The sequence below is a fragment of the Venustampulla echinocandica genome (assembly GCF_003357145.1).
Source record: "Venustampulla echinocandica strain BP 5553 chromosome Unknown scaffold_9, whole genome shotgun sequence".
NCBI classification, from domain to species: Eukaryota; Fungi; Ascomycota; class Leotiomycetes; order Helotiales; family Pleuroascaceae; genus Venustampulla; species Venustampulla echinocandica.
Window position 1 is genome coordinate 208,140 of NW_022474214.1, and position 24,670 is coordinate 232,809.

The 24,670-nt window shown below is 25.4% G+C and overlaps 1 protein-coding gene across 1 annotated transcript; it reads right to left on the reverse strand.

Moving 5' to 3' along the window:
• Positions 1 to 22,446: 22,446 nt before the first annotated feature.
• On the reverse strand, positions 22,447 to 23,222 carry BP5553_08834 (uncharacterized protein; the record flags this gene model as incomplete). The annotated part of the gene is made up of 2 exons (XM_032017457.1): positions 22,447 to 22,927; positions 23,017 to 23,222. The coding sequence occupies 2 exons, from the start codon at positions 23,220 to 23,222 to the stop codon at positions 22,447 to 22,449; spliced, it is 687 nt and encodes a 228-aa protein (XP_031866100.1).
• Positions 23,223 to 24,670: the final 1,448 nt, after the last annotated feature.

The window sequence follows — 24,670 nt, forward strand, 5'->3', positions numbered from 1 at the left end:
AGAATAAACTCTTTATATCTAAGTTTTAAACTACTTTAACTACTTACTTAGAAGTTAAAAGAAAGTTATCGACTACTTTCTACATATAAACAAATAGTAGAACAGAAAGAATGAATTAGACAATCGAAGTTTACTTATATTGTTATATCAACTACAAATAGAACAATTAAATATCGCTACTCTTACTTACTATATTTATATATAATAATATAATTATAAACACAACGAAAATATTACTATTCTTTGTTAATTACAACTACAATGTTAATATCTATTATGAAACTCAGATATTAGATATCGATAACTAGTTAGTATAAATCTAAATAAACAAAATCAAAGATCTATATAAAGAACTAAACAACGAACTTCAGTTTATTACAGAAAAAAGTATTTTATACTATAATTCGAAATATAGTCAAGAACTAATATTATAAAAAGAAGATAGAGTTTATTTACTCAGAAAAAATATTAAAATTAAATAACTAAATAATAAATTAGATTATAAGAAATTAGAATTATTTAAAATTAAAAAATTCAAAAGACGTCTGAATTACGAATTTACTCTACTAAAGTTAATAAACATCTTTCTAGTTTTCTATATTTCTTTCTTTGAACTAATATTACTAAATATATTACTAATATTAATAACCGAAATAGAACTAGTCAATTTAAACACTGAGTACGAAATCGAATAAATATTAAACTATAGACAAATTAAAAGTATAATTAAATATTTAATTAAATAGTTAGATTATTTATATTCAGAAAATATATAAGAATTTAAGACTTATTTCAACTATTACTAGATATTTGAAGAATTCTACTACTAAAATCAAAAGTTATTTAAATCAAGTTATTAAGATTTAGCAAAAAACTAAAATCGAAAAGAAAGTTGCTATTTAAACTACTAGTTATAATAATTAGTTATTTCGACTTTGTTTTATAATAAATTTCTATTTCCTTTTCTTCTTTTTCTTTCTCTTCTACTTTATCTAGTTTATCGAAATTATAAAACTCTCGAGTAACTATATTAGAAATACAACATTTAAGAAGTTTTTACTATTTCTTCAAATACTCAGTATAAGCGAAGTCTTCTATTACTACTACTAGAGTTATTTCACGTTCGAAGTGAAATTTCTTTTGAATATATTAAAAGAACTCGAAATTATTAATAGTAATATTTTTAATATTATATTTCAGACTATAGCGAATATATTCACTATATTTTTTCAATTTTTCGTTTAAGATTATATAAGTCTAACTATATTTTTTATAACTAAAGTAAAATATTATTTCGTTATTCGAAAAATTTATAAAATCAGTAAATAATCTATAGTTCTTAAACTTGTTATAATTTGAAAGTATATTGAAGAGAAAAGAAAGTTATATTTAATATTCGATATTTTCGATATAACTTTTAAGTTAAAAGACTACGTTAGACTATATAGAGAATAGTATTACGAACACTAACTTTATAACTTGAAATTCGAGTAATATATAGTATTACTACAGAGAACTATAAAAGTATATAACAAAGTTATATAATAGTAAGAAATATATGATGAGATTATATGAAAGATCTGGGGAGATCTAGATCCGGTTAAACTTAGAATCTAAATAGATCTAGATTTTACTAGATCTAAGAATAGGAAAGTTTTATATAAACAATATAATTTCTTTATTAGATAAGAGTTTCATATTTAATTTAATTCTCGAATATTAATTATAATAGTTTACTTTGATTATATTTGATTCTCTCTGTAATTCACTCACTTTAATATTATTTACAGATTATTAAAAAAGATTATTATATTATTTCGCTATATAAACGAAACAGAACACTTCTAATAAAATTCTCTGCTGGAAGAATAACAGAACTGTTATACTAAACTACTGAAATTAAATATTTATTATTTATTACTTCAATTTAATTACTAATAGTTAAACTAACAAAATAAGAACTTTATTTAGTATTTATATTACGAACGTTAACTTTATAACTTGAAACTTAAGTAATATAATTTACTATTATAGAGAACTATAGAAGTATATAACGAAGTTACGTAATAGTAATAGATCGAAAAAATCAATAATTTATTCGTATAATGAATTATAAGAATTATTAATTCACTATAATTTAAAAATAAGAAAGTTCTATATAAACAATGTAATTTCTTTACTAAAATAAAAGTTTCGTATTCAACTTGATTTTTGAATATTAATTATAACAGTTTACTTTGATTATATTTGATTCTTTCTATAATTTATTTACTTTGATATTATTTATAGATTATTAAAAGAGATTATTATATTACTTCGTTATATAAACGAAATAGAATATTTCTAATATAACTTCTTACTAGAAGAAATATTAGAACTATTATACTTTGAATATTTCTTTACTAAAATAAATAAATTACTATAGTTCTAATAATTCTACTAACTACGAAATTATTTATTACGAAGTAATTAGTTATTACTAATTTAAATACTAGTTAAATAAACTTTATATTATTAACTAATAAATTCTAGAAAAATATCGAGATATTTAACTTATTTTATAAATTTAAAATCGAAATTAATAAATCGATTTATATTACTTTCTCCGACAAATATAATAATAACTGAAAAGATTTCGAGACTTTCATCTTTCAAGTAGAAATTTACTTCAATTTCAACTACAAGAAATTCGAGATTAATTATAACTAACAAAGTTTTTAAATAACTTCTTATTTACAAAAACTAGTTTTAGAATAAATCTAACTATTCTTTGAAAACTTCTTCAGAAATAAATTAAAAGACAGAAAAATAGTAATTACAAAAACTATCTTCAAATTATAAAATAGAATAAAAAAAGAAATATAATAAATATTTAGAAATATTAATATTATTTAAATAATAATATAAAAAATATTTGATTTTCGTTAAACTAAAACAACYTTTGTTTATATAATAGAATTCTAGAAATATAATATTAAAATAAAATAAAATAATTTTATTTTAATAGAATTATTTTATTGAAAATTAAAAGAATATATTTATAAAGAAATAATATAATAAAATATAGTTTATAATAATATTATTAATATAATTGAAAATATTATCTAATTAAATAATTATTTATAAAAATTCAAAAAAAACTATATTCTACGAGAAAGTTAAAAAAGAAATTATTAGTTTAAATAGAAATATTAATAGAAGAAAACTAAAACGATTAATATAATTTAATATAGAAGAAAGAAATTCGTTATAAATAAAGAATAAAATAAATATTAAGAGAAAAACTTATATTTTAAATATAAACTTCTAAGATATTAAATTACTTTCTACTATAAAAGAAAACTATAAAGAAATAAATAAATTTAGAAAAAGAAATTTCGATAAATTAATATTATTAGTTATTGACAAATGAATATAATTAGACAAAAAAATCTGACTAAAGAAGATTTTGAGTCTATAAATATCTATAGTTAACTTAGAACTATAGAAACTCAGTAAACTAATAACTTCTTATTATACTAGATAATAGAAAACTTAGTATTACGAGTAGAAATTATTAGTCTAGAAGATTTGACTTTATCTAATTTATAAGAAGAACCTGAGAAGTTTAGTAAATAAACGACATTTAACGTGAATATAGAAATAAGAATAATACTATAAAAAAGAGAAAAGTAGTTACTATTAGAAATTACTGAATATAGTAATATATAAAGAAAAGAGAATAGTAGTGAAATTTTCATACTTTTAAGAGTAATTATAAATAATAAACTAATAAAGTATTATATATACTTAGTTATTTATATTAACGTAGAAAAAGTTGCTTTTAAAGAAACTAAAACAAAAAAAGTTATTATCGAAAATATTAATCTAAAAGATAAATTACTTGACTTAGTAGATTTCTTAGAACTTAAAAACATTTAAGAAGTCCTAATAACCGGACTTTACAAAAGAGTTTAAAAGAAAGTAGTATTTATATTAGAAAGATATTATTAGTATATTTAATAAAAGTTCTATTAATTTATAATTAGTATATTCAGAACTGAGAATCTTTATTAGTTATTAGTATAAGAAACTTATTATAGAATATAAACTGACTTTTATAGAAATAATAAAGTCGTAGAAATACTAAAGAATTCTTTTAAATTGAATATAACTAGAAAATAGAAATATATAAACGTCGAAGTAATATTTAAAAGAAAGAAACTCAGAGTAATAATTAATTCTAGAGTTAATAGTAACTATATTTCTCTTATAACTATTATTAGATTCAATATTCTAATTATAAGAATATTACTTTATAAATTAATAGTAGTAGATAGATTGTAAATAGATTATAACAATAGAATAATTAACTAAAATATTATTTTTTCGAGATTAATAACGAAAAACAAATATATAATAAATATATAGTTTTATATTATATTAATAAGAAAGTACTAAGTTATTTTAGGAATATTCTAGATTTGCGAATATAACTTTGAGATCAACTAAATTACAGAGACTATTATATTCAGTCGATATTATTATAAAAGTTTATAATAACTAGAAAGTTAGAAAGAAGTTAGTTATTACGAATACTAACTTTATAGTCTGAAACTCAAGTAATATACAACATTACTACAGAGAACTATAGAAGTATATAACAAGGTCACGTGACAGTAAGAATCACGAGACTAGTGTCACGTGATAGATAGTATAGATAGTATAAATAACGAAGATAATTCTAACTTATCTACTTTATCTAAGAGCAGAAAAGTTCTATATAAATAATATAATTTCTTTATTAGATAGAAGCTTCGTGTTCAACTTAATTCTTGAATATCAATTATAACAGTTTACTTTGATTATATTTAACTCCTTCTGTGATTCATTTACTTTGATATTATTTACAGATCATTAAAAGAAATTATTACATTACTTCGCTATATAAACGAAATAGAACACTTCTGATAAGATTCCTTGCTAGAAGAATAACAGAACTATTATACTTTGAGTATTACTTTGCCGAAGTAAGTAAATCACTATAATTCTAGCAACTTCACTAGTTGCGAAACTATTTATTATAAAATAGCTAACTATTACTAACTTAAATACTAGTTAGATAAATTTCACACTATCGACTAATAGATTCTAAGAAAATATCGAAATATCCGACTTACTTTATAAGTTCAAAGTCGAAGTTAATAAATTAATTCGTATTACTTTCTCCGACAAATATAATAATAACTGAAAGAACTTCGAGACTTTCATCTTTCAAGTAAAAATCTACTTCAATTTCAACTACAAGAAGTTCGAAACTAACTACAACTAATAAAGTTTTTAGATAACTTTTTATTTACGAAAACTAACTTTAGAATAAATCTAACTATTCTTTGAAGATTTCTTCAGAAACGAATTAGAAGACAGAAAAATAGTAGTTACGAAAACTATCTTCAAATTATAGAACAAGATAAAAAAAGAAATATAACAAATATTTGGAAATATCGATATTATTCAAATAATAGTATAGAAAATACTTGATTTTCGCTAAACTAAAATAATTCTTATTTATATAACAAAGTTCTAAAAATATAATACTAAAATAAAATAAAACAATTTTACTTTAATAGAATTATTCTATCGAAGATTGAAAGAATATATCTATAAAGAAATAGTATAATAAAATATAGTTTACAACGACATTGTTAGTATAATTGAAAGTATTATCTAGTTAGATAATTGTTTATAGGAATTCAAGAAAAGCTACGTTCTATAAGAAAGTTAAAAGAGAAACTACTAATCTAGATAAAAACACTAGTAGAAGAAAACTAGAACGATTAGTATAATTCAATATAAAAGAAAGAAATTCGTCTCGAACGAAGAACAAAATAAATATTAAGAGAAAAACTTATACTTTGAATATAGACTTCTAAGATATCAAACTACTTCTTACTATAAAAGAAAGTTATAAAGAAATAAATAAACTTAGAAAAAGAAATCTCGACAAGTTAATACTACTAGCTACCGACAAATAAATATAATTAGACAAAAAGATCTGACCGAAGAAGACTTTGAGTCTATAAATATCTACAACTAGTTTAGAGCTATAGAAGTTCAGTAAACTAATAATCTCTTATTATACTAGATAATAAAAGACTTAGTACTACGAGTAGAAACTACTAGTCTAAAAGATTTGACTTTATCCGACTCTCGGGAAGAACTCGAGAAGTTTAGTAAATAGACGATATTTGACGTGAACGTAGAAATAAGAATAATACTATAAGAAGAAGAAGAGTAGTTATTGTTAGAGATTACTAGATATAGTAATATATAAAGAAAGGAAAATAGTAGTAAAGTCTTTATACTTTTAAAAGTAACTATAAATGATTAACTAATAAAATATTATATATACTTAGTTATTTATATTAATATAAAGAAAGTCGCTTTCAAAGAAACTAGGACAGAAAAAGTTACTATCGAAAGTATTAACTCGAGAGATGAACTACTCGACTTAGTAGATCTTTTAGAACTTGGAGATATTTGGGAAGTTCTAACAACTAAACTTCATAAAAGAATTTAGAAGAAAGTAATATTTATATTAGAAAGACGTTATTAGTACGTTTAGTAAAAGTTCTACTAACTTATAACTAGTATATTCAAGACTGAGAATTTTTATTGACTATTAGTATAAGAGAACAACTACAGAATATAGACCGATTTTTACAGAAATAATAAAATTATAGAAATACTAAAGAATTCCTCCGAGCTGAACGTAGCTAGAAAATAAAGATATATGAACGTCGAAATAACGTTTAAAGAAAAGAAACTCAGAGTAATAATTGACTTTAGAGTTAATAGTAACTATATTTCTCCTACAACTATTACTAAATTTAATATTCTAATTACAAGAATACTATTTTACGAATTAATAGTAGTAGACAGCTTGTAAATAAATTATAACAACAGAGTAATTAACTAGAGAACTGTTTTTTTAAAACTAACAACGAAAGACAGATATATAATAGACATATAGTTTTATATTATACTAATAAGAAAACACTAAGTTATTTTAGAAATATTTTAGATCTACAAATATAACTCTAAAATCGACTAAGTTACAGAGACTATTATATTCAGTCGATATTATTGTAAAAGTTTACAATAACTAGAAAGCTAGAAAGAAGTTAGTATTACTTCTTCTAATATACTAAGATACTTAGCCGAAGATTCTCTACAAAATACTAGTAAAAATAATAAGAAAATCTTTATATAATATAGAGAATTTGAAAGATTATTCGAAAACCCAGAAAATATATATATTCTACTCGAATATTAATTATAAAACTACGAAATTAATCTGAAAAAAGAGTAATAACTACTTTCTGAGAAATTACAACAATATTGTTATAATATTACTAAGATGTTAGAAGAATATATACGAAAAATATTAAAAAAAAGATAGATTCGACTATCTAAATTACTAATAGTATTAAATATATTAATAGTAGGAAAGAAAAGAGATTTTAATAAAAGACTTTATAATGATTTTCGTAGATTTAATAACACTACAATAAAAGACTAATATCTATTGTTTAATACTTAGTATTTGTAGAACAGACTAGTTAAAGTAAAGATATTTACGAAGATCGATTAACAGAATACTTTTAATTTAATTAAAATCAAAGAAGAATACGAATAGAAAACAGCTTTCTTCGTACTTTCAAGATTATACAAATATACAGTTATACTATTTAAGTTAACTAATATACTAGTAATATATTAACGTTAGAACAATAATATTCTATAAGAATATTTAGATAAATTTATTATCTATTACTTAGACAATATCTTAATATATTCCGAGAAAATAAACAACTATAAAAAACAAGTCCGATTAGTATTAGAAGCTTTTACAAGAGTTGATTCTAGACTAAAAATAGAAAAGTACGAATTCGGAGTTATAGAAACTATATTTTTAGAATATATAATCCGACTAAGAAAAATAAATATTAATCTAGAGAAAGTCTAACGAATCAAAGATTAACTTGAACTTCAGAACGTTAAAGATATCCAATTATTCTTAAGATTCGGGAACTTTTCAAGATAATTTATCAGAGATTACTCAAATATTTTTATATTACTTATATATTTTACGAAAAAAGACATACTATTTATTATAAAAGACGAAAAGAAAGTAATTATATAAGAATTTAAAGATAAATATACTAAAGAACTTGTTATATCGAGCTTTTATGAAAATCGACTAAATATAATCGAAACTGATACTTCAGATACAGTTATAAGTACTATATACTTTCAGCTAGACAAGAATAGAAAACTATACTCTGTAGTTTATTATTCCGAGAAATACTCGCTAGCTAAGTAGAACTACAACATCTATAAGAAAGAACTTATAGTTATAATTAAAACTTTGAAGTACTAGAAAATATATTTCTAAAGTGTAAAGTTTCTAGTTATTATATATACCGACTATACGAATCTCAGAACTTTTATAACTACTAAAGTCTTAGATAATCGACGAATAATATAATAAACAGAAGAATTCTCTCAGTTTAATTTAAAAATCAAATATATTAAAAGAATTGACAACTTTAAAACCGATATATTGAATAAATAGTTTAAATACGAAAAAAACAAAGTCTACAAAAAAATAACAATCTTTCGAGAAGACAAAGATAAGAACTTCGTTCTTAATACGAAAGAGATTACTACTTTCAATAAAACTAAGAAACTATAAAATAATGAGATTATCTAAATTTAAAAGAAAAGTTTAGAATATATAAACTATACTAATAAGAAGTTACAAGTCTTAGATATATTCGCAAAAGAATTTATCTTCAAATACTATATAGTACTAACTTATAGATATTAAAGAATTAATAGGACTTTTTAGCGAATCAGACAATACTATTATATTAACAAGATTAACACTTTAGTCAAATAAATAGTAGAGGAATACAATATTTATATTTGTAATAAGAGTATATAATATATACTATATAGAAAGATAAGAACTACTCTTATTCTAGAATAACTATAGAAATCAATCTAATAAAACTTTATTATTAAATTCCTACTTTCTAAAAACTTAATAATAAAAGTAATATATAATTTAATCTTAGTTATTATCGAACAATTTACAAAATATATAATTATTATTCTATATCTAGAATTTAGTATAGCCGAAGAACTTATATTCGCTTTCTTGTAAGAAGTCGTAGTAAAATATAAGATGTTAGAAGAAATTATATTTGATCGGAATAAACTTTTTATATCTAAGTTTTAGACTACTTTAATTATTTATTTAGAAGTTAAAAGAAAACTATCGACTATTTTCTATATATAAATAAACAGTAGAACAGAAAGAATAAATCAGACAATCGAAATATACTTATACTATTATATCAACTACAAATAAAACAACTAAGTATTATTACTCCTACTTGTAGTATTTATATATAATAGTACAATTACAGACACAACGAAAGTATTACTATTCTTTACTAATTATAGTTATAATATTAGTATCTATTACGAAACTCAGATATCAGATATCGATAACTAATTAGTATGAGTCTAAACGAATGAAATCAAAGACTTATATAAAGAACTAAATAGCGAGTTTCAGTTTATTACAGAGAAAAGTGTTTTATATTATAATTCGAAATATAGTCAAGAATTAATACTGAAGGAAGGAGATAAAGTTTATTTATTCAGAAAAAATATTAAAATTAAATAACTAAGTAATAAACTAAACTATAAGAAATTAGAACTATTTAGAATTAAGAAGTTCAAAAAATATCTGAATTATAAATTTGTTCTACTAAAGACGATGAATATCTTTCTAGTTTTCTATATTTCTTTCTTTGAACTAATACTACTAAATATATTACTAGTATTAATAACTGAAATAGAACTAGTTAACTTAAACGTTGAGTACGAAGTCGAATAGATATTAGACTATAGACAAGTTAGAAGTACGATTAAGTATTTGATCAAATAGTTAGACTATTTATATTCGGAAAATATATAAGAATCTAAAACTTATCTCAACTATTACTAAATATTTGAAAAGTTCTACTACTAAAATCAAAAGTTATTTAGATTAAGTTATTAGGACTTAGTAGAAAACTAAAGTCGAAAGAAAAGTTGTTACTTAGACTACTAGTTATAATAGTTAATTACTTCGACTTTACTTTACGACGAATTTCCGTTTTCTTTTCTTCTTTTTCTTTTTCTTCTACTTCTTCTAGCTTATTAAATGATCGAAGATTTAGATCAATTATCTTTTGACGTTATTCGACTAGTAAACGTTTCTGTTTACAAAAATAGAAGATCTTAGTTATAATTACTTCTTGTTTCGCTATCGCTGCTTCCTCTTCTTTATCGAGCTTTTTGGCCAAATAGTCGACAGAAACTTAGTCTGAAAGTGAAAGTATCTGCGTTCTTATATTACAACTACTCCGTTTCTAGCGAGTATATTCAGAATATCTGTTAGATATCTTAGAGTTTATAATAATACAAAGATAATAGAACTATATATAAGCTAAACAAGGAGCTATTTTTTCAACGAAAGGAGAATTTTCTATAGCTTCTACTAAAGTAATTTACTTTGATCTTTTCTTTGAATATAGAAAGTTATATAAAAGTAGTATAATAAAGAAAGAAGAAAGTTATATTTGATATTCGATATTTTCGATATAACTTTTAAGTTAAAAGACTATGTTAAACTATATAGAAGATAGTATTACGAACGTTAACTTTATAACTTGAAGTTCGGATAATATATAGTATTACTACAGAGAACTATAGAAGTATATAACAAAGTTATATAATAATAAAAATCACGAGACTAGTGTTACATAATAGATAATATAGATAGTATAGATAACGAGGATAACTCTAACTTATCTACTCTATTTAAAAGTAAGAAAGTTCTATATAAGTAATATAATTTCTTTACTAGATAAAAGTTTCGTATTCAACTTGATTCTTAAATATTAATTATAACAGTTTACTTTGATTATACTTAACTCCTTCTGTGATTCACTTACTCTAATATTATTTACAGATCATTAAAAGAAATCACTATATTACTTCGCTATATAAACGAAATAGAATACTTCTGATAAGATTCTTTACTAGAAGAATAACAGAACTGTTACATTAGTATTACTTCTTCTAATATACTAAAATACTTAGCCGAAGATCTTCTATAAGATATTAGTAAAAATAGTAAGAAAATCCCTGTATAATATAGAGAATTCGAAAGATTGTTCGAAAACTTAGAAGATATATATACTTTGTTCGAATATTAACTATAATGTAATATTTCTGATATTCTTCTAGTAGAGAATCTTATCAGAAGTGTTCTATTTCGTTTATATAACGAAGTAATATAGTGATCTCTTTTAATAATCTGTAAATAATATCAAAGTAAGTGAATTACAGAAAGAGTTAAATATAATCAAAGTAAACTGTTATAATTAATATTCAAGAATCAAGTTGAATACGAAGTTCTTATCTAATAAAGAAATTATATTATTTATATAGAACTTTCTTATTCTTAGATCTAGTTAAATCTAGATCTATTTAGATCTAAAGTCTAAACAGATCTAGATCTTCCTAGATCCTCTTCATATAATCTTATTATATAATTCTCTACTATCATGTAACTTCGTTATATATTTCTATAATTCTCTGTAGTAATATAATATATTATTCGAACTTCAAACTATAAAGTTAGTATTTGTAACACTATCTTCTATATAGTTTAATATAGTCTCTTAATTTAAAAGTTATATCGAAAACGTCGGATATTAAATATAACTTTTCTTTTTCTTCAATATAATTTCAAATTACAACAAATTTAAGAATTATAAACTATTTACTAATTTTATAAATTCTGAAAATAATAAAATAATATTTTATTTAAACTATGAAAAATATAGTCGGACTTATATAGTCTTGAATGAAAAGTCGAAAAAGTATAGTAAATATATTTGTCGAAGTTCGAAATATAATATTAAAAACGTTATAATTAATAGTTTCGAGTCTTTTTAGTATATTTAGAAGAAGTTTCATTTTGAATATAAAATAACTTTAATAGTAGCGATAGAAAGTTTTACTTATACTAAGTATCTGAAGAAGTAATAAGAATTTCTTAAATATCGGATTTCCGATATAATCGTTTAAAAGTTCTATGATTTAGACGAGCTAAATGAAGTAGAAGAAAGAGAAAAGGAAGAAAAGAAAACAGAAGTTTATTGTAAGATAAAGTCGAAATAACTAACTATTACAACTAATAGTTTAAATAACGACTTTTCTTTCGACTTTAGTCTTCTACTAAATCTTAATAACTCGATTTAGACAACTTTTGATTTTAGTAATAGAATTCTTCAAATATTTAGTAATAGTTGAAATAAGTTCTAAGTTCTTATATATTTTCCGAATATAAATAATCTAACTATTTGATCAAATACTTAATTATACTCTTGACTTGTCTATAGTCTAATATCTATTCGACTTTGTACTCAGCGTTTAGATTAACTAGTTCTATTTCAGTTATCAGCGTTAGTAATATACTTAGTAGTATTAGTTCAAAGAAAGAAATATAGAAAACTAAAAAGATATTTATTATTTTTAGTAAAGTAAACTTATAATTCAGATATTCTTTGAATTTCTTAATTCTGAATAATCCTAATTTCTTATAATCTAGTTTATCGTTTAGTCGTTTAATTTTAATATTTTTTCTGAGTAAATAAATTCTATTTTCTTCTTTTAGTATTAGCTTCTAACTATATTTCGAATTATAATATAAAATACTTTTTTCTATAATAAACTGAAACTCGTTATTTAGTTCTTTATATAAATCTTTGATTTCGTTCGTTTAAACTTATACTAACTAGTTATCGATATCTAATATCTGAGTTTCGTGATAAATACTAATATTATAACTATAATTAATAAAGAATAATAATACTTTCGTTATATCTGTAATTGTACTATTATATATAAATATAACAAATAGAAGTAATAATACTCAATTATTTTACTTATAATTAATATAACAGTATAAATATACTTCGATTATCTAATTTATTCTTTCTATTCTACTATTTGTTTATATATAGAAAGTAGTCGATAACTTTCTCTTAACTCCTAAATAAATAGTTAAAGTAGTCTAAAACTTAGATATAAAGAGTTTATCTTAATCAGATATAATTTCTTCTAGTATTCTATATTTTATTATAACTTCTCGCAAGAAAGCGAATATAAATTCTTTAACTATACTAGATTCTAGATATAGAATAACGATTATATATTTCGTAAACTGTTCGATAATAACTAAAATTGAGTTATATATTACTCTTGTTATTAAATCTTTAGAAAGTAAGAATTTAATAATAAAGTCTTATTAGATTGATTTCTATAGTTATTCTGGAATAGAAGTAGTTCTTATTTTTCTGTATAGTATATATTGTATATTCTTATTACAAATATAAATATTATACTTCTTTACTACTTACTTGACTAAAGTGTTAATCTTGTTAATATAATAGTATTATCTAATTCGCTAAAAAGTTTTATTAATTCTTTGATATTTATAAACTAATATTATATAATATTTGAAGATAAATTCTTTTGCGAATATATCTAAGACTCGCAGTTTCTTATTAGTATAGTTTATATATTCTAAACTTTTCTTTTAAGTTTAGATAATCTTATTATTTTATAGTTTTTTAGTTTTATTGAAAGTAGTAATTTCTTTTATATTAAAAACGAAGTTCTTGTCTTTGTCTTCTCGAAAGATCGCTACTTCTTTGTAGATTTTATCTCTTTTGTATTTAAATTATTTATTTAATATATTAACTTTAAAGTTATTAATTCTTTTAATATATTTGATTACTAAATCAAATTAAGAGAGTTCTTTTATTTATTATATTATTTGTCGATTATCTAAGACTTTAGTAGTTATAAAAGTTCTAAAATTCGTATAGTCGGTATATATAATAACTAGAAACTTTGTATTTTAGAAATATATTTTCTAGTATTTCAAAGTTTTAATTATAACTATAAATTCTTTTTTATAAATATTGTAGTTCTATTTAATTAATAAGTATTTCTCAGAATAATAAACTATAAAATATAGTTTTCCGTTCTCGTTTAGCTGAAAATATATAATATTTACAACTGTGTCTGAAGTATTAGTTTCGACTATATTTAGCTGATTTTCGTGAAAGTTCAATATAATAAGTTTTTCAATATATTTATTCTTAAGTTCTTATATAACTATTTTCTCTTCGTTTCTTATAATAAATAGTGTATTTTTCTTCGTAAAATATATAAATAGTATAGAAATACTTGAGTAATTTCTAATGAATTATTTTAAGAAGTTCCTGAATTTTAAGAATAATTAGATATTTTTAATATTTTATAGTTTAAACTAATTTCTAATTCGCTAGACTTTTTCTAGATTAATATTCATTTCTCTTAGTCTAATTATATATTTTAAAAACATAGTTTCTATAATTCTGAATTTATACTTTTCTATTTTTAATCTAGAGTCAACTTTCGCAAAAGTTTCTAATACTAATTAGATATATTTCTTATATTCTTAAATATTCTCGGAATAAATTAAAATATCGTCTAAATAATAGATAATAAACTTATCTAAATATTCTTGTAGAATGTTGTTGTTTTAACGTTAACACATTATTAGTATATTAGTCAACTTAAATAATATAATTATATATTTGTATAATCTTGAAAGTATAAAGAAAGTTGTTTTCTATTTGTGTCTTTCTTTGATCTTGATTAAATTAAAAGTATTTTGTTAATCGATTTTTGTAAATATCTTTGTTTTAGTTAGTCTATCTTATAAATATTAAATATTAAATAATAGATATTAGTCTTTTATTATAATATTGTTAAATTTACGAAAATTACTACAAAATCTTCTATTAAGATTTTCTTTCTTTCTTACTATTAATATATTTAATATTACTAATAATTTAGATAGTCGAATCTATTTTTTCTTTAATATTTTTCGTATATATTCTTCTAATATCTTAGTAATATTATAATAATATTGTTGTAATTTCTTAGAAAGTAGCTATTATCTTTCTTTCAGATTGATTTCGTAATTTTATAGTTAATATTTAAGTAAAATATATATATTTTCCAAGTTTTCGAACAATCTCTTGAATTCTCTATACTATATAGAGATCTTCTTACTACTTTTACTAATATTTTATAGAAAATCCTCAGCTAAGTATCTTAGTATATTAGAAGAAGTAATACTAATTTCTTTCCAGTTTTCTAGTTATTGTAAACTTTTATAATAATATCGACTGAATATAATAGTCTCTATAACTTAATCGATCTCAGAGTTATATTCTCAGATCTAAAATATTCTTAAAATAATTTAGTATTTTCCGATTAATATAATATAAAACTATATATTTACTATATATCTGTCTTTCGTTGTTAATTCTGAAAGAATAATTCTTTAGTTGATTACTTTGTTATTATAATTTATTTATAAACTATCTACTACTATTAATTCATAAAATAGTATTCTTGTAATTAGAATATTGAATTTAGTAATAGTTATAAGAGAAATATAATTACTATTAATTCTAGAGTTAATTATTACTCTAAGTTTCTTTCTTTTAAACGTTATTTCGACGTTCATATATCTTTAATTCCCAGCTATATTCAGCTCGGGGAAGTTCTTTATTAGTTTGTATATTTCAGTATTTCTGAATTAATCGATTTATATCTAATAATTATTCTTTTATATAAATAGTCGATATAGTATATTAAGTCTAAATATATTAGTTATAGACTAGTAGAGTTTCTACTAAATATATTAATAATATCTCTCTAGTATAAATACTACTTTCTTCTATATTCTTTTATAAAGTCTAGTTATTAGAACTTCCTAAATATTTCTAAGTTTTAAGAAATCTACTAAGTTAGATAGTTCATCTTTTAAGTCGATACTTTCGATAATAACTCTTTCTATTTTAGTTTCTTTAAAAGTAACTTTCTCTATATTAATATAAATAACTAAATATATATAATACTTTATTAGTTTATCGTTTATAGTTATTCCCGAGAATATGAAAACTTCACTATTATTCTTCTTTCTTTATATATTACTATATTTAGTAATTTCTAGTAATAATTACTTTTCTTTTTCTTATAATATTATTCTTATTTCTATATTTATGTCAAATATTGTCTATTTGTTAAACTTTTCGGGTTCTTCCCGAAAGTCGGATAAAATCAAATCTTCTAGACTAATAGCTTCTACTTGTAGTACTAAGTCCTCTACTATTTAGTATAATAAGAAGTTATTAGTTTGTTGAACTTCTATAGTTCCAAACTAGTTATAGATATTTATAGACTCAAAGTCTTCTTCGGTCAGATCTTTTCGTCTAGTTATATTCACTTGTTAGTAGTTAATAACGTTGATTTATTAAAACTTTCTTTTCTAAACTTATTTATTTCTTTATAATTTTCTTTTATAATAGAAAGTAATTTAATATCTTGGAAATCTATATTCAAAGTATAAACTTTTCTCTTAATATTAATTTTATTCTTCGTTCAAGACGAATTTCTTTCTTTTATATTAAATTATATTAATTATTCTAGTTTTCTTTTACTAATATTTTTATCTAGACTAATAATTTCCCTTTTAGTTTTCTTATAAAACGTAACTTTTTTTGAATTTTTATAAATAATTATCTAACTAGATAATACTTTCAATTATACTAATAATATTGTTATAAACTATATTTTATTATACTATTTCTTTATAAATATATTCTTTCAATCTTCGATAAAATAATTCTATTAAAATAAAATTATTTTATTTTATTTTAATATTATATTTTTAGAATTCTATTATATAAATAAGAATTATTCTAGTTTAATAGAAATCAAATATCTTTCGTATTATTATTTAAATAATATCGATATTTCTAAATATTCGTTATATTTCTTTTTTCATTTTATTCTATAATTTGAAAATAGTTTTTATAACTACTATTTTTCTGTTTTCTGATTTATTTCTGAAGAAATTTTCAAAAAATAATTAGACTTATTCTAAAACTAGTTTTTATAAATAAAAAGTTATTTAAAAACTTTATTAGTTATAATTAGTTTCGAATTTCTTATAGTTGAAATTGAAATAGATTTCTATTTGAAAGATGAAAGTCTCGAAATTTTTTCAGTTACTATTATATTTATTAGAGAAAGTAATATAAATCAATTTATTAACTTCGATTTTAAATTTATAGAATAAGTCAAATATCTTGATATTTTCTTAGAATCTACTAGTCGATAATATAAAGTTTATTTAACTAATATTTAAATTAGCGACAACTAGTTACTTCGTAATAAATAACTTCGTAGTTAGTAGAATTACTAGAATTATAATAATTTATTTATTTCAGTAAAGAAGTATTTAAAATATAATATTTCTAATATTCTTCTAACAAAGAATCTTATCAGAAATATTCTATTTCGTTTATATAACGAAATAATATAATAATTTCTTTTAATAATTTATAAATAATATTAAAATAAATAAATTATAAAAAAAGTCAAATATAATTAAAATAAGTTATTATAATTAATATTCAAAAATCAAATTAAATACGAAGTTCTTATTTAGTAAAGAAATTATATTATTTATATAGAACTTTCCTATTTCTAGATCTAGTTAGATCTAGATCTATTTAGATCTAAAGTTTAAACAGATCTAGATCCTCCTAGATCTTCTTCACGTGATCTTATTATATGATTCTCTACTATCACGTGATTTCGTTATATACTTCTATAGTTCTCTGTAGTAATATAATATATTACTTGAGCTTCAAGTTATAAAGTTAGTATTTATAATATATTATTCTTATTTCTATATTCTCGTCGAGTATTATCTATTTACTAAGTTCTTCGAATCTTTCCTGAAAGTCGAATAAAGTTAAATCTTCTAAACTAATAGTTTCTACTTATAATACTAAGTTCTCTACTATCTAGTATAATAGAGAATTATTAGCTCGCTGAGTTTCTATAGTTCTAAGTTAACTATAGATATCTATAGACTTAAAGTCTTTTTCAGTTAGATTTCTTCGTTTAGTTATATTTATTTGTCAGTAGTTAGTAATATTGATTTGTCGAAACTTTCTTTTCTAAAATTGTTTATCTTTTTATTACTTTCTTTTATAGTAAAATATAGTTTAATATTTTAGAAGTCTATAGTCGAAGTATAAACTTTTCTCCTAATATTAATCTTGTTCTTTATTCGAGACGAACTTCTTCTTTCTATATTAAATCGTATTAATCGTTCTAGTTTTCTTCTACTAATATCTTTGTCTAGACTAGTAGTTTCTTTTCTAACTTTCTCGTAGAATGTAGTTCTTCTTAAATTCTTATAAACAATTATTTAACTAGATAACGTTTTCAATTATATTAATAATATTATTATAGATTATATTTTATCGTACTATTTCTTTATAAATATATTCTTTTAATTTTCGATAGAATAATTCTATTAAAATAAAACTATTTTATTCTATTTTAGTATTATATTTTTAGAATTCTATTATATAAATAAAAGTTATTCTAGTTTAACGAAAATCAAATATCTTTTATATTATTATTTAAATAATATCGATATCTCTAAATATTCGTTATATTTCTTTCTTTATTCTATTCTATAATTTGAAAATAGTTTTCGTAACTACTATTTTCCTATTTTCCGATTCATTTCTAAAAAAGTTTTCAAAAAATAGTTAGATTTATTCTAAAATTAACTTTCGTAAATAAAAAGTTATTTAAAAGTTTTATTAATTGTAGTTAATTTCGAACTTCTCGTAGTTGAAATTGAAATAGATCTTTATTTGAAAGATGAAAGTTTCGAAATCTTTTCAGTTACTATTATATTTGTCGGAAAGAATAATATAAATCGATTTATTAGTTTCGACTTTAAATTTATAAAGTAAGTCGGATATCTCGATATCTTCCTAGAATCTACTAATCGATAATATAAAGTTCACTTGACTAGTACTCAGGTTAGCGACAGTTAACTACTTCGTAGTAAGTAGTTTCGCAACTAGTAGAATTATTAGAGTTATAGTAATTTACTTATTTCGGCAAAGAAGTACTCAAAGTATAATAGTTCTATTATTCTTCCGATAAAGAATCCTAACAGAAGTGTTCTATTTCGTTTATATAGCGAAGTAATATAGTAATCTCTTTTAATAATCTATAAGTAATATCAAAGTAAGTGAATCACGGAAAAAGTTAAGTATAATCAAAGTAAACTGTTTTGATTGTTATTCAAGTTGAGTACGAAGTTCTTATCTAGTAAAGAATTTATATTAATTATATAAGACTTTCCTGTTTCTAGATAAAGTAGATAAATCAGAGCTATCCTCGCTATCTATACTATCTATACTATCTATCACGTGACACTAGTCCCGTGATTCCTACTGTCACGTGACCTCGTCACATGCCTTTATAGTTCTCTGTAGTAATGCTGCGTACTACTCGAGCTTCAAGCTATAAAGTTGGCGTTCGTAACACTAGTCTTCTCCTGAAACTATTGATCTAACTGTCTCAAGCTAGAGTTCCCAGTCTCTGGGCTTATCAAGAACCAGGGGTAGTCTGGATATAGTTAGAGTTGAATACTCTGTCGATATATTGGTGGATATGAAAGGTATAAGGTAGTAAGAAGTGTAGATTGCAAGGGATTTGAAAGTATTGAAGAATTGGTAGTAGAATCAATGGGATTCCAAATAAGTATGAAGAACATTCAAATAATTTGTTTGCTACGTGATGCTTTAGCAACCTGGGCTTATAACTGTTGATTAATGGGACCTAAATTGGTATACTTAATATAAGTAATTGATTAGTCAGAATAGGTTATAGAATAGGGTAATTGAATTGATTCCAAAGCTTAATACTATAGGGTGAAAGCCTCATATATATAAGCAAATGAATGTATGGGGTCAGGTGATCAATCAGGTGACTCAAGGAAATAATACTGATGGTATCCGAATAGCTTCCCAGGGCTTCTATTATCATATGCTATACTAATTAGTATGGGATGCGATGATATCCGTGTATTCGGCTCATCGCGAGTACATATATCTCATTTCTCCTTTGTGGTGGAGAAGTGCCAAGTGGGGTGCCTAAGTGGCTTGACCAGCCGGCCAGGGGAACTCCCATAACTCTTATATTCTAACAGATGGTCCTTCCAAACCCGGAGGTTTACAGGCGGCACGACATCCTCTCATACCTCGTCTGGATGGAGCCGTATAATATGTGAACCTGAAGAACTCTATGGGGTATGTAGATTGTATAGCTACCTCATCGCGTTTACCCTTATCTAATTTAGCAAGTATTCCTTCTAATTTATTATTATTGTCCTCTAGCGTAACGCTAGCAATTGGCTGGCCTTTGGCCAGCTTAGCTTGGGCGACAGGAGCGGGAGCGACTGATTTGCCTTTGCTTTTAAGAGCTCTCTTAGCTACTATATTCTCATAACGCATTTTGAAGTTGTCGGCAATAGACTCTAGAGCAGGACTAGCGAAGGGATCGTTACTATTATTATTTTTACTAGTATAGACAAAACCCTTGCTCCCAAATCTATTATTAATATTAGGGCCCAGGATAGCCAGGAGCTTATTATCCTTGGAGCTAGACGCAACCGCCTTCTTGACCTTCTTCTAGGTAGCGGCTAGCGAACTACTAGAGACCTTAATTATAGTAGCTTTGCGTTTCTTGGGAGCTACTATTTCCTCCTTAGATTATTTAGCTAGCGGATCGCTAGCGACTAACTACTAAGGTACAAAGTTAAGAGACTCGACTTGGAATTTACTACTATAATAGTAAAGTAGAACTACTACTAATCGTATATATAATATTATAAGGGAGCTAGAAGGACTCTTAGGAATATTAAGAGGAATTGTAGATAAAACAACTAAAAAATTATAGTTAAAGTAATAAGTATTCTCTAGGTAGTAAGTATAGTATCAGATTATCGTCGTTTAGTTATCTAGCTAAAGAAATCTAAACTATAGTTTAATATTCTTTTGAGGAAGTGAATATTCAAAGTATACTTAGGTAGTAGTATTTCGGGACGAAGATCTAGTTATTAATATAAGTATATTAAATTAAGTTTATATTTATAATTATCCTAACCAGCTAGCTTCTCCTTAGTCCAGCTGTATTGTAGTGAATCACATGTGTTGATGTGCCCTGAGCAGCATGTATGTAAAAGAGAGAGTGAGTGCCAGGAGCGTATATGCCCAGGTAGCTCCACTTATCGACGTGCTAATTCTAGTAAAGGTAAAAATACAAAAACAAAGTAAATAATTGGTAATCCCTTGGATCCCCACCACAGTATACTTCAAAAAACTAATATCTCTGTTAGTAGTACTATACATAGTATTAAGTCTCACGTACGTACTCTTGGAATACTTCCTCCGCGTCTATATACTTGGATTTGGTAGTGCCGGAGAGAGAATATTATTTCATTTGATTTAATTTATCCTGTTGAGTAGATATTCTCTGCTCGAAGAATCCTCGTGACCGTGCAAGAGTAGCTCGTCCTTCTTTGAAGAGGGTTTTCCGTCCTATAGTAGTAGGTAAGTCCTTGAATATGGATGAATATTGTAGGTGGTAGACTGTAAAATCTAGACATGGCGGGAGTATGCCTTTTATACTATTTTCAAGCTCACCCTCGATCACCGACGCTTACCCAGGTACCGGATTATCCATGGCCATTGAAAGTCGCGGTGTATCGCGTTCATCGCGTCTCAATACAAGACCCACTTCGTTCGTGTCGACGTGGTCGCCATCAGGTAACTGAGGGAGATAACCAGATCATCGTGAGGGCATCAAAATCTTGAGGCGGCGACGCTCACCCGCTAGTCCGAATAGCACCGTCCTGAGTATTAATCCACTTCAAGCCTCAGATCGGCAGATTAGTAGTTGGGTGGGTGACCACCAGCGAATACCTGCTGTTGTATGTTTTTGTCCTTTTTTGCACCTTTTATCTACCTGGGCAAATACCTACCGCCTCTTGTAAGTTTTCATTTTTGCCCTCTTTGGATTCCTTTCCCATCTAGATAATACCTACTGGAATGAATGGCCGCAAGGGAAAGTTGTTATTTATCATGTCAGGTACAATGCTTTGCTGCCATCTAGGCGCCAATGCAGTCCATAAGCCTATCAAAACGTGACAGATATCTGATCGTGTGACCAAGGTGTCTTGAGAATCAGGGAGGTCGGTTATTTCATGTTTTTATAATTCACAGCTAACGATCTCCTGCCAAGCAAGCCTTCAGCGATTATGCATGCAAAGCATACCAAACGACATCAAAGCTTGGTACAACTTTACAACATCATCCCCCCCTTTGCCCGCAGTCACTTCAACTCCCTATCTTTCAGATGCTCATTACTGGAACCACAAGGCACAGGGCATCCCTCTGCAGGTCCACAGGCCCCCAAAGGTGCACAGAATTGCTGTGTTTTGCCACAGAAGTCGATATCATGCTTCCAACTACCGTCCGAATTCAAGGAGCATTCATGATACTTATTACAATCAGAGGCGTCAGGAAACATGCCGTCTGTCGTACAAGAGAATGCCGTAGAATAGTTCTTATTTCCTTTGCGCTGATGATGTCCGACGAGAGCTTGAGGACCAGTTTTCGTAAGAGTATCCGTGGTCGTGAAAGTTTCTGGATCCGCCTTTGGGTGATTGGGGCACCCGTCCCACGGGCCGGTGTGACAGACGGGAGGTGGGGAAATAGCCCATGGATGATTGCACACTGAAAGGGCTTCATCGAATTCGGTACCTTCACCGCAACTGAAATCGAACCGTGTAAACTCCTTTGGTTTTGTCCAACTATTTCAAATCTTATGTTAGCATATCAGTGATAATTAAAGTTAAGGAAGTCGGAATTTCAGAACTTATATAAGACAACTTGTACGTACTCATAAATCACGCAGCGATGGAATTTTGTGCAGTCACAGAGGTCACCAAAGAACCCCTCATTTTCGCAGACGAAACCGGCCGTAGTAACAACATCAGGTAGGTTAAGAGATACATCGAGCGTCAGACGGACGTTTGTTGGCGTACAAGTGGTGAAAGGTAGGGCAAGGAGAAGGATGAGACTAGAAGCCAAGGTGGAGAGAGCCATATTCTATATTGCTCTTATATGATTTCTGATAAGTGAAGTTCGGGATCAGGTTTTGATAATGAGGGTAGAATGCTGAGTTGCGATGGGCAATGGTGCTCTCTTAGTAGGGGTATTTAAATTGCCGTGCTATCTGTGGAAAACAAGTGGAGGAAGCTACAGGACATCTAACTAGCCAGCCAAGCTACTAATGGAATGTAGACGCATAAAAAGCACTTGTCCCTTGGTCCGCTGAAACATGGCAACGCTAGCAGGGATACAGCGAAGTGACTATTTCTCTAGTGCGTGGTTTATAGGGCGTAGAGTTCAGTTCTCATCCGGATGAGAACCGAAAGGATCGGCCTAATGGATACCACTTTAAGATCAATAGAGCTGAGACAGCATGGCATGAGTGTAACAGCGCATACCAGACAGCATCACACATTATTGAGGACTGTGTAAAACACAGGAAAAATAGGAAATACTACCTAGGAAGCTGGGTAGTAAAGGACGCAAGGATCTTCTTGAAGAGCTCCAAGCTGATCCCAAAAGCAATCAACTTTATTATAGCAATAGATCTACTTGATCAGTTCAGGGCATACAACACACAGATGTCAGTACTAGAGTAAAGGGAAGTAGAACGACGATTGGAGACACAGTGGAAATCGAGGCCTGGAGGGGCCTGACACACAGTCACAAACACAGAGAAACGAAATGATGGAATACAGTTGAAGCTTTCAGGGAGTTTTAGGTAAAATGGATCACTTTCTTTTATATTTTATTTGTTATTATTTCTTCAGATCTGGAGCGATACGGGCAAAAAGCAGTATATAGGCACAATTTGTAATTAAGTTCTATATATAACAGCGTCTACATAGCGCCTTAGGCTAAAAAGACTACGGATGCAAACCCCCCCCATGTGGTTTATCGCTAAAGAAAGGATAGTAAAGTTTTCAAAAACGTAGAACCAGTTGGATCTAGGGTTGACTCCATAGGTTTTTAATTTATAACAAATGAGATAAGTAAATGATCTCTTGCAATACTAGAGACAGATGACAGCAATTGCCCTCTTTGGTTTAACAGCAACCACTGTCAAACCTGGCATAACTAATGAATGTCACTACCTGCTGTAGCCAATATTGCAGAACCTGCATAGAGTCAGTCGTATCACATCTGCGCATCTGCCGACTGGATGCAGGTTTTCTGTGCAATGTGAAGCACAACCACACAAATACAAAACATAGCTACTAGCATAGCGGTATCTTGGTAGTACTCGAGTACTTGTAACTGCATCGAAGATCCCTCGATCTCCCGAGTCCAAATCTCCCCGAGATCTCCGCCTTGCATTAGAGTACGTACAGTACGAGACATTCAATAGTCGCAATGCAATGCACATTCCCAATCGCTGAATAACCACGCGTCAGCCCGTCACTCGGGTTTTAGGGTGGTGCGGAAGCCCGTGGGCGGCCCGT